The 13048-nt window shown below is 27.4% G+C and overlaps 1 protein-coding gene across 1 annotated transcript in view; it reads left to right on the top strand.

Annotated features, from left to right (window-relative positions):
- Window positions 1-7725: 7725 nt before the first annotated feature.
- Octbeta1R (Octopamine beta1 receptor) overlaps window positions 7726-13048 on the top strand; it is a 138530-nt gene continuing 133207 nt past the window's right edge. Inside the window, exon 1 of the mRNA XM_065503266.1 lies at window positions 7726-7748. Coding sequence (XP_065359338.1) covers window positions 7726-7748 — 23 coding nt within the window. The remainder of the gene's footprint in view (window positions 7749-13048) is intronic.

Below are 13048 nucleotides of genomic sequence, written 5' to 3'. Positions count from 1 at the left end.
ATTTTCTTTTATCTAAATAAACCGATTTTTTTAGGTTCAAAATTTGATCCGAAAGACCCGTTGTTTTCGAAACAACGTCGTTTTAAACTTCTAATTTTTCAGTTTTTTAAGAAAATATGGAGTTTTTTAAAAAAATGCATGAGGTTAGCATGTTTTTACATGAAAATAACTTTTAAATGAGAAACTATACCAAAATTTCGATCTGACAGAGTAATTGTAAATAAAACGTACTTTCTATTTTTGGTGTTATCTCAATTTTCCCAAAAAGTGGACTTACCTAGTTTTTCCAAACGACCACAGAAATCTAGAAATTTTTTGCTATAATTCATTATTACTCTGCTTTAAAAGTCTTGTAAGGAATCTACACATTTGTTATAATCATAGCTGTAACTTGTGAATAAAATACAAAATATAAATATTTTTTATATTATTTTAGTTTTTGTTTCCAATTATAAATATTTATTTTCCAAATTATTTATTAGTTGAATAAAGTATTTGTCTAATTTGTTAATAATATTTACAGTTAAATTTATGCATATTTATATCTTTTAAAACCAAATAAATTATAAATAAAATCATTTTATATTAGTTTAATCAAATTATATTGATATTTTTTAGAAAATAGTAAAATTTTATATAATCAAATAAAATAAAGTTGAATAAAATTTAAAATTATTTTATTTAGATACAAAAAAAATCAACTAATTTCTTTGGAATATTTATTCAAATAAAATACAAAAAATTAAAATTATTCAAACAAAAAATGATTGAATAAAAATAATTCTAATAAAACTTTAGAAATATTTTTATTTCTCACAAATTTGAAACAAATAAATTTATTTTTCCAAAAATTACTGAATAGAAATAATTCTAATAAATGTTAAAGAATATTTTTATTTCACAATAATACTGATGTAAAATGTCTTCTGATTGCATTCTGAGTTGAAAAAGTTATTTTCGAAACGAATTACAATTTTGTTTTCAGATTTAACTTGTTTTTTTCTTAGTTTGGGAATGGAAAAATTCCGTTCCGACGTTCAATTGTCGTTGAATTATTTTTGAGCATTGCTTTTGTTTTTCCATAGCAAACGAAGGATATTTTTCAAAATTATCGGAAGAAAAATCATCATCGTCCGAGCTCATTGTCACACACAAAAATATTATTAATATTTGACTTTATTTTCACAAATAAAATTATTCAAAGAAAATTTCTGTGAATAAAAATATTCCAAAATTTTTTGTTGAATATTTAAATATTTTTCTTTTCTTGGAGAAATAAAATTATTCAAAGAAAATTGCTTTTAATAAAATCTATCAACAAATTTTCGAATAAGTAGAATAATATTTTATTCATAACTAGTTGAATAAACTAAATTAATATTTAATTTTAACTATAAAAATACAATTTGAAAATAATTACATGTTTTCATATTGATTAGAATATTTTAAAATCTATTCATTACATAATAAATAAAATACAACGTATTGTTACTAGAATACAAATACTATTAGTATAATTTTCTAAATGTTTATTCAAAACTTTTAAGTATAATTTATTTAATATCGTATTCTATTGAAATCAAATAATATTTAATGCTTTATATTCTAAATAGATATATGTTAATTAGTATCCTATTTTGAATAATATAGAATGATTTTAATATAAATTTATTTTTTCAAATATAACTAAAATTCAAAAATAATAAAGTTTTTGGAAATATTTTGAATAAAAATATTCACAATTTACAGCTATGGTTATAATAACACTATGCAACAAACGAAGAGTTTTGGAAAAACACAAGATCATGACAGTATAGGTTCGACTCTAAGTAGTAGTAAAACCCTATACTCAGTTTGTCCATTTTGGTGACCGATTTTTTTTATGGGCCCCCAAAGTTTCTGAAAATCAGTGGGGCCTCTAAAAAAGGTGTCATCAGTTTTTGGTTAACAGCTAATTCAAACTTTGTGATACGGCTTAACTTTATATGGCAATAATATAGCTAAGAAACCGCCAAATAAATTTTGTTAAAATTCTTTTCTAAAAAATAGCTTTTTCGTGCACTTTTGTTGAAAAAATATAGGAAGAAAAATTTTTTTTTTCTTTTTTTAGAATAACTTTGCAAAATTGTAGCTACTGAATAACTCTTGTGAACGAACATATGAATGCAATCCGAACATATCTAGGCTGTCAAAAATCACTTTGTAGCTTAAAAATTTTAGTTTTTTACTATTTTTTGACTCTAAAACAAAAATGTTTTGTTAAAAATGTATGTTTGAGTCTATACATCTCTATTGTGCTGGAGAATGGGCAAATCATTATCGGTATGATCCAGGCGCATCACTTTACCCAATCTTGATCACGCAAGACCGACTTGATGCAAGATATGAAAAAACATTAAAATTTTTGAAAGTGGGCAAGGTTTGTGGAGCTTCTGAAGAGTAAATATAAGCTTTTTATACAATTTTTTGATATTGGTGGAAACCTTATGACTTGGGGATTGACATTTTAGTGAAATGAATTAATTTTGTGTTTTTTCGGACGTATTTTACTTTAAAGACTAACAATATTATAAAATGGTGCTTTTCCATCAAGAAAAATAAAAACTTTAAATTAATGTAAAATTTGAACAGTTACAGATATCACAATAGAATTTGAAAGTAATATAGATTTAAATGTTTTTAAGTCAATGGCATCGCTAATGTAGCCATTCTTTGTTTTCAAACATCGAAATTCCTAAAACGGGGAAAATGTGTTCCAAAAACTGATTTTTTTTTAGAAAATAGGCCACTTTGACGTTATTTACAGTATTATAGTAAAAACGTTTTGTATGTATATAAACGACATATAGGGCTATACAAATATGACGAGCTTTTGAGGATCGGTGCTTTACGTTTTTAGAATTTTTTACTCAAACCTAAAATTTTGTTTCAAAATTGGCCAAGTTTGGGGGGTCAATGTCCGCTTAAGTTAGACAAATTTTACTTTATACGTTTTTGCATTAAGTTCTCTTTCCAGATCATAAAAAAAATGTATATAGCCACGAAGAAAATTAGTTTTTTATAAAAGAAAAAATATGGGGACTTTTTTGGGAAAAAACTTAAAAAACACACGCATACAAAGTTGAAATATATAAAAAGATGCTTCAACTTCAGATGCGTGTAACTTTTTATAGGGACGAAATAATTGTTATCGGGTTTGTTTTATTTTGTTTAGAATTTTATCGCAAATATACGTCATATATAAAAAACAAATTTCGACCTTTCGTAGGCCCATCATATATAAGATAAAAAAAGATCGAGCAAAATTTAAAAAAAAAATTAAACCCAAATATCTCTTGAACTAAAAGAGATAACCTACAGATAAAAGCATATTTTTGTAGACCTTCTCAAGGACTATCTATGTGTGACATTGAGGGTCCACTCACTGATCCCCATTCCGAACACCACAGACGAGTAAATAATACAGCACAACATAGAAGTGTGGACTTGATCATACTATTTTAACAAAAAAATCTTTGTTAAAAAATTGTTAAGGTACAAAGTGATCTTTATGTGCTATTTAGAGTGACTAAACACGTTCAGAATGCATTAATATGTTCTCAAGAGTTGTTCAACTTTACCGTAGCTACAACTTTGCTAAATATTGTTAGTGACAAATTAGGAGACCCTGGAAGTTATTCGAAAAAAAGTAAAAAAAAATATTTTCTTCCTATATTTTTTCAAAAAAAAGTGCACGAAAAAGCTATTTTTGGAAAAAAATTTTAACAAAATTTATTTGGCGGACTCTTAGCTATATTATTGCCATATAAAGTTAAGCCGTATCACAAAGTTTGAATTATCTGTTAACCAAAAACTGATGACACCTTTTTTAGAGACCCCACTGATTTTCAGAAACTTTGGGGCCCATAAAAAAAATCTGTCACCAAAATGGACAAACTGAGTAAAGGGGTTCACTACCCTTTGGTAGTAGAGTCGAACCTATATAGTCATGATCGTGTGTTTTTTTCACTGTTGCACTGTGTAATTAATAATATTTCATATCTGCAACATGTTATTTAAAGTGATGACAATAGTAATTATAAAAAATTAAAATACTTAAAAAAAAGTTTTGGAAAATCTGACAAGTTTCTTTACAAAAAACATTTAAACAACATGTCTACTATATATCCCAATTTTTTTAAGTGTATTACATACTTTCTGAGCATAACAATTTAAATAAAGTTGCTTAATTAACAAAATTTCTCACCATAAAACAAAAATAAATAAATTTCCAACAAAAATCAGACAATATTAATCATAAGTTTGTCATACAATTTTTTTTTTATTTTATATTACAACAACTTTACAAGTATTAATACAATTCATAATTGTACAAGTACGAAAGAGAGAGAGAGAGAAAAAAAATATATATTTTTGCACAAAAAATAAAATACAACAACAGGTTCCTTAACACGAAAAAAAGCCTTGAAATAAAAAAAATGGAAAAATGCTTAAAAAGGAAAACCACCAAAACAAACGTAATTTCTTGATTGCTAAAGTTTAATGTTTTTGTAGGTTTTTCTTTTTCTTCCTCTTATTCATTTTTTTAAAGGGGTGGTGGGTTAGCATGGTTTTGGCGCTCATTTGTTTGTTACTCATGTGCGAGTAAGAATATTTTCAATTAACTGCAAAGTAAACAAACACATTTAAGGAATTTCTCTACCAAGCAGGAGAGGAGAAGGAGGAGAGCTTTTAAGAAGAAGCAACAACTACATTAAGAAAATAAGAAGAAAAGTAACAAAAATTAACACAAATATAAATATATTAACACATATACACACATATACATAGTATCCCTGGCATCAATTGGAAGTTACTCTGCTAGTCGTTTTAAGAGGCTTTGCACATAGAGGAAAAATTCACAGTAAACATTTAAACATTTTTATAAGTTTTTTAAATTGCAGTAACCATAATATGGTAATGTTACCATCCACATGATTATCGCAATCATGTATATGATTGTAGTAAATGAATATATGTTTATGGCAATCATGTTCATGTAGTATATATAAAAATTAAATGGTCCATGTGTGTGATGTCATCACGTGAGAACGGCTGATTTTTTTTTATTCGATTCGAAATTTTCAAGAGATGGTTTGTAAAGAAAAAAAAATCAAAAATTCCGGGTAAAATTCGGAAATTCTTTTTTTTTGTTAGACCAGTCAGCTGTAATAAAAAAGCTCCCTAAAGTATGCAGTACAAATTTAGATATTTTATTTGCAAATAAATAAGAACAGGCTGGTGTGAGTGGGTTGGAGAAACTTGAAGAACTAGCATTGATCAACTAGTTTATAATAATTTTTATTTTTTTTTATAAGATGAGACGATTCAACTATATGTGTTTTTTCGAACTTTGACACTATATCGATAAGAAACCGATGTAATATTCGATAGGTTTCAACTTTCAACAGAAATTGTTGACAAAATTATAATTAGCAATAAAATCTGTTTGCCTTCTTATACACAGCTTTAATGTAACATTATTGGTACAAAAAACTAGAGTGGGTAGCAATATTAAAATTTATATATGAGGAAAATCAAAAACATTTCTTTTGGGTTTCGATAGCGGTGTCAATATAGCTATGTAAGTCTTCAAAGGTTTCAATGAAGGGTTTTAATAAAATCAAATACATTTTTTTAAATTTTTTTTTAATTTTCAGACTTCATATTTTTGGACCGTAAAGGCAAACACTTGTAATACATAATAACTGTGGGAAATTTCATTAAAATCGGATAAGACAAATCCGACTATTATCCGCTTTGGCATAGATCGCCCCAGGAGAAAGATTAGTAACCTAAAATGTCGCATACATAGGTTTTTTTGGTATGGTCTACCACCGATATGTTTCACTATTTTTTTTAATTTTGAAACACAAAAGAAATACATATTTTGTGAATTCAGTTTCAACCATTCTCCAAGAGCTCTTCATTACCAAATCACCCCTAATATAAACATTTTGACAATTGTCTAAAACTGTTTATGTAACTTAAAAAAATATTAATTAAATTGTTTTCAGTTAAAAGAATTTTAATTGAGATTTGGCAATTTTAAAAATATATTAAAAAATAAATTTGTGTAAATAAATAAATAAATTTGTTGCTAAAAATTCCTAACATTTTGCTTTATAAACAAATTAAAATTCAATAAAATCATTATAATAACAATTTAATATAATTCTTGTTCAAACAAATATTTGGCAATATTACATTTGATTTATTTATGAAATTTTAATTTTGTTAAACTCTTTACAATCGCAATATTTTAATTTATTACAATAGCAGATACTAAAGTTAGGTAAGTTGTTAAAATAATCAAATCAAACTTGCGCTAATAGAAATTGAAAAAGACTTACATAAATAGTAGCTGATATGCAAAAATTATATATAATTTAAATTTGGAAAATTAAATTAATTCTCAGAAAAAATTTTGTAATAACTCCTTAAATCAGAGAAAGCAAAGTAAAACTGAAATATATATGGAAAAGCATTTTTAACAATAAAATAGAATGCTAAATTTATCCCATTTAACTACAAACTACATTTTAATAAAAAAAAACTGATCCTAAAAGTATGCAACTTTTTTTTGAAATTTGATACGTACGGGCTTGATTTGTGCAACCGAAAGGAAATCGGGGTTGTTGCAATTTTAGAAATGTTGCAATAACCGACCACTAAATACAGTGTAATTTTTAAATTAATTATACCCTACACCACCATAGTGGGGAGGGTATTATGCGTTTGTGCAGATGTTTGTAACGCCCAAAAATATTAGTCTAACACCCACCTTAAAGTATACCGACCGACTTAGAATCACTTTCTGAGTCCGTCCGTCTGGTTGGCTGGCTGGCTGGCTGGCTGGCTGGCTGTCCATGTAAACCTTGTGCGCAGAGTACAGGTCGCAATTTTGAAGATATTTCGATCAAATTCGGTACATATTACTTTTTCGGACCAAGGACCATGCCTATTGAAACTGGCTGAAATCGGTCCATTATTTCACCTAGCCCCCATACAAAGTCCCCTCGAAATTGGACTTTATCGGTCATAAATGTTTAATTTATCTATGTATCTACACAAATTTCGCTCCAAATAAGTTTTATATAAACAAAATTCATGTCACCAAATTTTGTTACGATCGGTCCATAATTAGTCATAGCTCCCATATAGACCCGCTTCCGAAAATCACTTAAACCTGTATAAATCTCCTAAAAATGATGGTATATACACAAAATTCAACATAAATAACTTTCATTGAGACATAAATCACACGACTTAATTTCAAGGTGATCGGTCCATAATTGGTCATAGCTCCCATATAAGGCCCACTTCCGAAAATCACTCAAAAATATAAATTATTGAAATTTTAAAAGAAAAATGTTTTTGCTCTTTTACTTAGTGTAGGGTATTATATGCTCGGGCTTGACCGACCATATTTTCTCATTTGTTTTATAATGAAAGTATTCTTCTAATTTCAAAATAATATTATGGTCATATTCGAACCATAACATAATTTGACAGCAGCCATAAAATATAAATCTGTTCGATTACAAAAATTAAGTTTGAAAAGTTAGCATTTCTATATGATTTTCTACTAATAACAACTGATTAATCCATATTATAATGAAATATCAGAAAGAGTTACCTACTTTTAGGAGTATATTTTTTTATAAAAATATAAAAATTAACCATATGCATCAAGGCGTATTAACAAGGTGAGTGCATAAAATCAGCTGTTTCTTAATTCGCTGTGGTTTTATGTACACTATGTGTCAAACAATGTTTATGTTTACATTTGTTATTGTAAATAACATAGTAATATTTTAATTCGCCTTGATTTTGACATTTAACGTACATTTTAACAAAAACAAATTGCCTGTTGTTTTTGCATTGTTGTATTTGTTGCCGGGACGCACTCACCTTGTTAATACGCCTTGATATGCATAAACAATTTTTAAATTTATCAAAGGTTTATAGATCAAATTTTATATGGAAATTTTTTATAAACCTTTGATAAATTTAAAAATTGTTTATGCATATGGGGGTAAGTTTATAATTTTAGAATAAGAATAAGTAATTGTTTGGAATATTTTTTAAACTATATTGCTTATTTTTATATGAATCATACGCACCAGGGGTAAAATAAATTAAAAAAAATCTTTAACAAATTCACACGAAAATTAAAAATTGTTCGTACAAATTATACATATAACAAATATTGCCTGATTTTCGTCATACTTCACAGTATAATTTGAGAGTACTTAGAACTAATTCGTGAACAATTTTATCAGGATTGCAGCATAATCAACATATTTATGGCTTCTCAAACAGTATTTACTAATATGTGTCTGCGAGAAATATTTTGATGTGTTACAAACGGAATGCCAACATCAAATCGTGTTTCCTAAAAGTAGGCAACATTTTTTTAAATTCTTTTTTCAATCCAAAATTTTAATTTCATCAATAAATGAACCAAATTAATAAAATTCTATAATTCAAATATCAAATATTTGATTAAATTTAAAAAAAATACGCCTAAAAGTAGTTAACATTTTTTGTAATTCTGTATAAGAAAATTTAGGTCGCAAAAATTTAAATATATTTGATTTTAATAAAAAATTAATATTATTAAATATTGAAAAATACTAATTTTATACATAAAATAATAACATTTATTAAATTGTATTATTTACACTTAGATTTCTATTTTTTTTAATAAATATTTTATTTCAGAAAGTAGGCAACGTTTGTTGAAGTAATTCAAAAGTTATCTTTAGGTCATATTAGATTTTTCAGAAAATCAATAAACCATAATTTCACTTTTAAATTATTTCCACAGTAATTTATTCTATATTCCCTGGCCTAAACCAGCAATAATCACATTCCAATACCATGTGGATTATTTACAAGTATTGTTGATAAATTAGGATGATTTTTAAGAACAGTTTATTATTTTTTTTTATTTTCTTACATAGTTTAATTGCTAAGAGTATTACATTAATACCAGATCAATTAAAATTTTTTTAATTTCCTGTTCGTTTTATTATTATTATTATTTCATTATTCATAAATGAATAAAAATAAACCTTAATATCCTAGATTTTATTTCTAAACCGTAGAGGAAAAGACAAATTAAAGGTTGTGTGAGAGTTCTATGTAGTTATTTATAAATGAAGGATAATTCCCCATAATAGTCATGTGGCACATACAAACATATGTTATATTTTCTAGACAAATACTTAGGAATAACTATGTGCGTTTATGCATATTAGGGTGATGTTATAAAAGTTGAAAACCAATTATTTATGGACAAGCAGTTTATTCCTGTTGTTGGTTTCAACAGGCAAGACTTTCATGAAAGTTTCTTTCTGTTTCTCTCGTATGACTCGGTATCGTAGCACAAGTACAATCATAGATCGATTTCTAGATGGAAAATGCATGATTATGCAGCTATCACAGTAGTATTATGATTGTCCTACAGCCATGATTTAATATCATCTATTATATTTATATATAGCCATCTTATGAATAGCAGCAATCATGTTTGTGCTGCAACCATGATATGGTCATGTCATCTAATAGGTTTAAAAATAATTATATTAGGATTGAGCTCGAATCAGTTGGGCTAAACAAAAATATAACATGATATTATGCTGTACACAATCATATTATGGTTGGGCTTGACCGTAATATGATTGAGCTACAACCATAATTTGATCATATCAGCTATCATGTTTTTACATGACAATATTATGTTTCAGGTGGAATCATAATCAGCTTCGAATTAACTAATTTAATATGAATTCATTCACAAATCCCTTCCCCGTCATCTAATTCTTTAGCTTCATTCAAAGGCTTTTAATTAAAAAAGAATTAATTCATAAAGGAATTAATTCATTACAGAATTCATTCAATCTAATACAAATTGAATTAAAATATTTTTTCTTCATTCTGTTTTGTTTCTGTTTTACATTTAACCATTTACAAAGCGAATTGAAAAATTTAAGCATTTAATAAATTTTTAAAGCTATTTTGTAATGAATTTAATTTCAAGAAAATTTTAATGATTTAATAAGGGATTAATTCTATACAGAATAAATTCTCAAAGCAGTGAATTCATTACATTAGAAGTACAAAGGAATTAATACTATGAAATAATTCATAATGAATACATCAACGGAATGGTTAAGAGATAACGTTTATTTTGATGTGGGAAGTGGTATTAAGAATTAATTCTTTTGAACCTTTTTGCTACTTCTGTATATGATCGTCGATCGATGTACACCATGAATTAAATTATAGTTATGTGTTCCATCGGTTTCAACGTATGAGAGATGGTTTGTGTGGTTCAGAAATGGTGATATTGATGCGGAAGTCAAAGATCGACCAATCCAACCAAAAGAGTTTGAAGACGAAGAATTGGAGGCATTACTACATGAAGATTGTTGTCAAACTCAACAAGAGCTTGCAAAATCATTGGTAGATATTCAAGCAGCAATCAAAATATTTGCTAGCTGTAGGATGCATTCAAAAGCATGGAAATTGGTATACAAGAGACCTAGAAATGAGAGACCGAATGATTTCACAGTGCAACACGAAAAAATAACCATATACGGACAACACTACGTGATAAAAGACCAAAAAAAAATCTTGTGTCTAACAGTTTTGCCCAAAGTCATGCACTTTTTTAATTTTTGCAAAAAAAGTGATAATTTTCTCAGGTTTATATCTTGCAAACAGTTCGGAATTTTGATTTACTCTCTGAGGAAAAAAAAATTGTGAACATATTGTTACGTTTTAACCTTTTCAAAACGTTTGGTTTATTTCCTTTAAATAAACCGGATACTTTTGATTGCAAATAAAAGCCGTTTAGTAGTTTGAAAATTGTAACAACTCTTTATTTATTTAAAATGTACAACAACAGAATTAAATAGTCACTTAGTGTTTTTTTATACACGTTTGTAAATTCGCAGAAATACAGACACAATTTATAATGTACACGAATTTACTTGAAAAACACAACAACACACTTTAAGGCACTCAGTTGATGTTTATTCGAAAAGCGTCTCTGATAAACTGACTCACGACTGCAACCTCCGCCACTATTTATAACACTGCATTACCATCTAGAAAGCTCTATTTCTACAATGTTCCTTAACTGAATATTGGAATTCAAACAGCGTTGCCAACTTACGATCAATGGTCAACGGAAAGCTTTTATTTAATAATGCCCACAGATATGTTACAGTTTGCTATTACAGCACTTTTGTTTGAAAGCATTATGCTACTTTTAAATCAGCCCTTAAAATCGTTATATTTGAATTCAAGTACAATTTCGTAACAATATAGAATCAAAAAAACTTCATCTTCAAGATCAAAACTTAAAAAAATTCGAAATAAATTTAGAAATACTTTTTTTAAAGATGCTTAAAGGTATGCTTTAGTTTATAATAATTTAATAGTTTATGATCCAAAACACTTAATTCCTTTCGTTTTTTCTTATTGACCTACCTAAACGGTGTTAAGAATCATTCCTAGGAAGTTCATCTCAATAAACAATATTCATAGTTCTAGAAAGTTGTTTATTGAGATCTTAGGTACATTTAGGTACTAGCCGAATCGACACCAAAACCAAATATCCATGCCAATAAGATAATGCTCTGTGTTTGGTGTATATGTATATTATGAGCTAGTGAAATCTTGCAGAACGCAACTATTCTAATATTTATTATAATTTTACCACTGGTGCGTATGATTCATATTAATTAAATACAGTAAAATTAAAACTAATCTATCGGGCTATATGTAAATCATTGGTAGGCATGTATAGGTAAAAAAATAAAATATCCGCAACAACATCAAGCAACTGAGTGAAATGTGTGTATTTTTACGTTTTATTACTCTCTTTTGTTCAGATTCGAGTTGTGTACCTGTAAATTGACGAAAATCATTGTAACCTGAACAATATGAACGCCTACCATGGATGTAATGCAGGAATATATCTCTTCTCGAGAAGTGCAAACTAGAATTGTTTGCTTAAATAAACTATTTTCAAAAATTTCTCAGCAACTTGGGTTGGGTTTAAAATAATACCATTCTTAATTAATTCATTCGTTTTATGAAATATTTATATTTTTTTTTTATGAAAAACGCTGGAAATGTGTAATATTCAAAGGCATTTTAAAATTCCATCATATGTGTTCAAAGTTGTTTATTCCTTTGAAAATAACAGAAATACCGGAGTAATTACTTATTTCTCAGGTTTCCAGCTCAGCATGGCATAATTTAAAGTTAAAACATTTACATTCTGTGGCAAATATACACATGTTCGTCATGTGTGTCGTTTGAGATTTGTATGAGTATGTAGCTCCTTACTATATATGCCCTTCAGCTTATACTTTTAGTATTTATTTAGTCCTAACCATGGTACTGAAAGACCTTTAATGTTCACAGTTTTATTTGCTCTAGAAACATATTTATACATATAAAGGATTATAAACATTTAGGTTTTTATTACACAGAACAGAGAGACGCAAAGAATAAAGTATTCATTCATTCATTTATTTACTATTTAAGCCGTTTTGTAGGGAATATAATATAGTGGTTCTAGTTTATATTTCAAAGGTTTCCTGTGCTGCAGTCGCGCCTTAGACAAATACCAGAGTCTGTCACAAAAATCATTTCCTTTTAGGACTTAAATAAAGTAAAGTATTAAAATTTGAACACAATGAAGACCTATATGTTGCTGTTTTCAATATGTTACAAACTTAAGGATAAACTTACAATGCTTTCCCGGTAACAGTGAAGATTGTTAAGGGCATAATAAAATAATAACATAAACTTAACTTTTTTCAGACTCGTTAGAGCCTTTAAGAACCAAATCAACATTTTCGCTAAAAGGTCTTAACCACAAACCAACTCATGTAGAGACATACACAAGTTGGCACGCTCATGGTTACAGTGTGTGTTCCTTCATATGTTTAAGTGTTCGAACACATGTTTGTACTTGTACCTA

The sequence above is a fragment of the Calliphora vicina genome, chromosome 1 (assembly GCF_958450345.1).
Source record: "Calliphora vicina chromosome 1, idCalVici1.1, whole genome shotgun sequence".
Taxonomy (NCBI): Eukaryota; Metazoa; Arthropoda; class Insecta; order Diptera; family Calliphoridae; genus Calliphora; species Calliphora vicina.
This window is presented reverse-complemented; position numbering and strand designations above follow the sequence as displayed.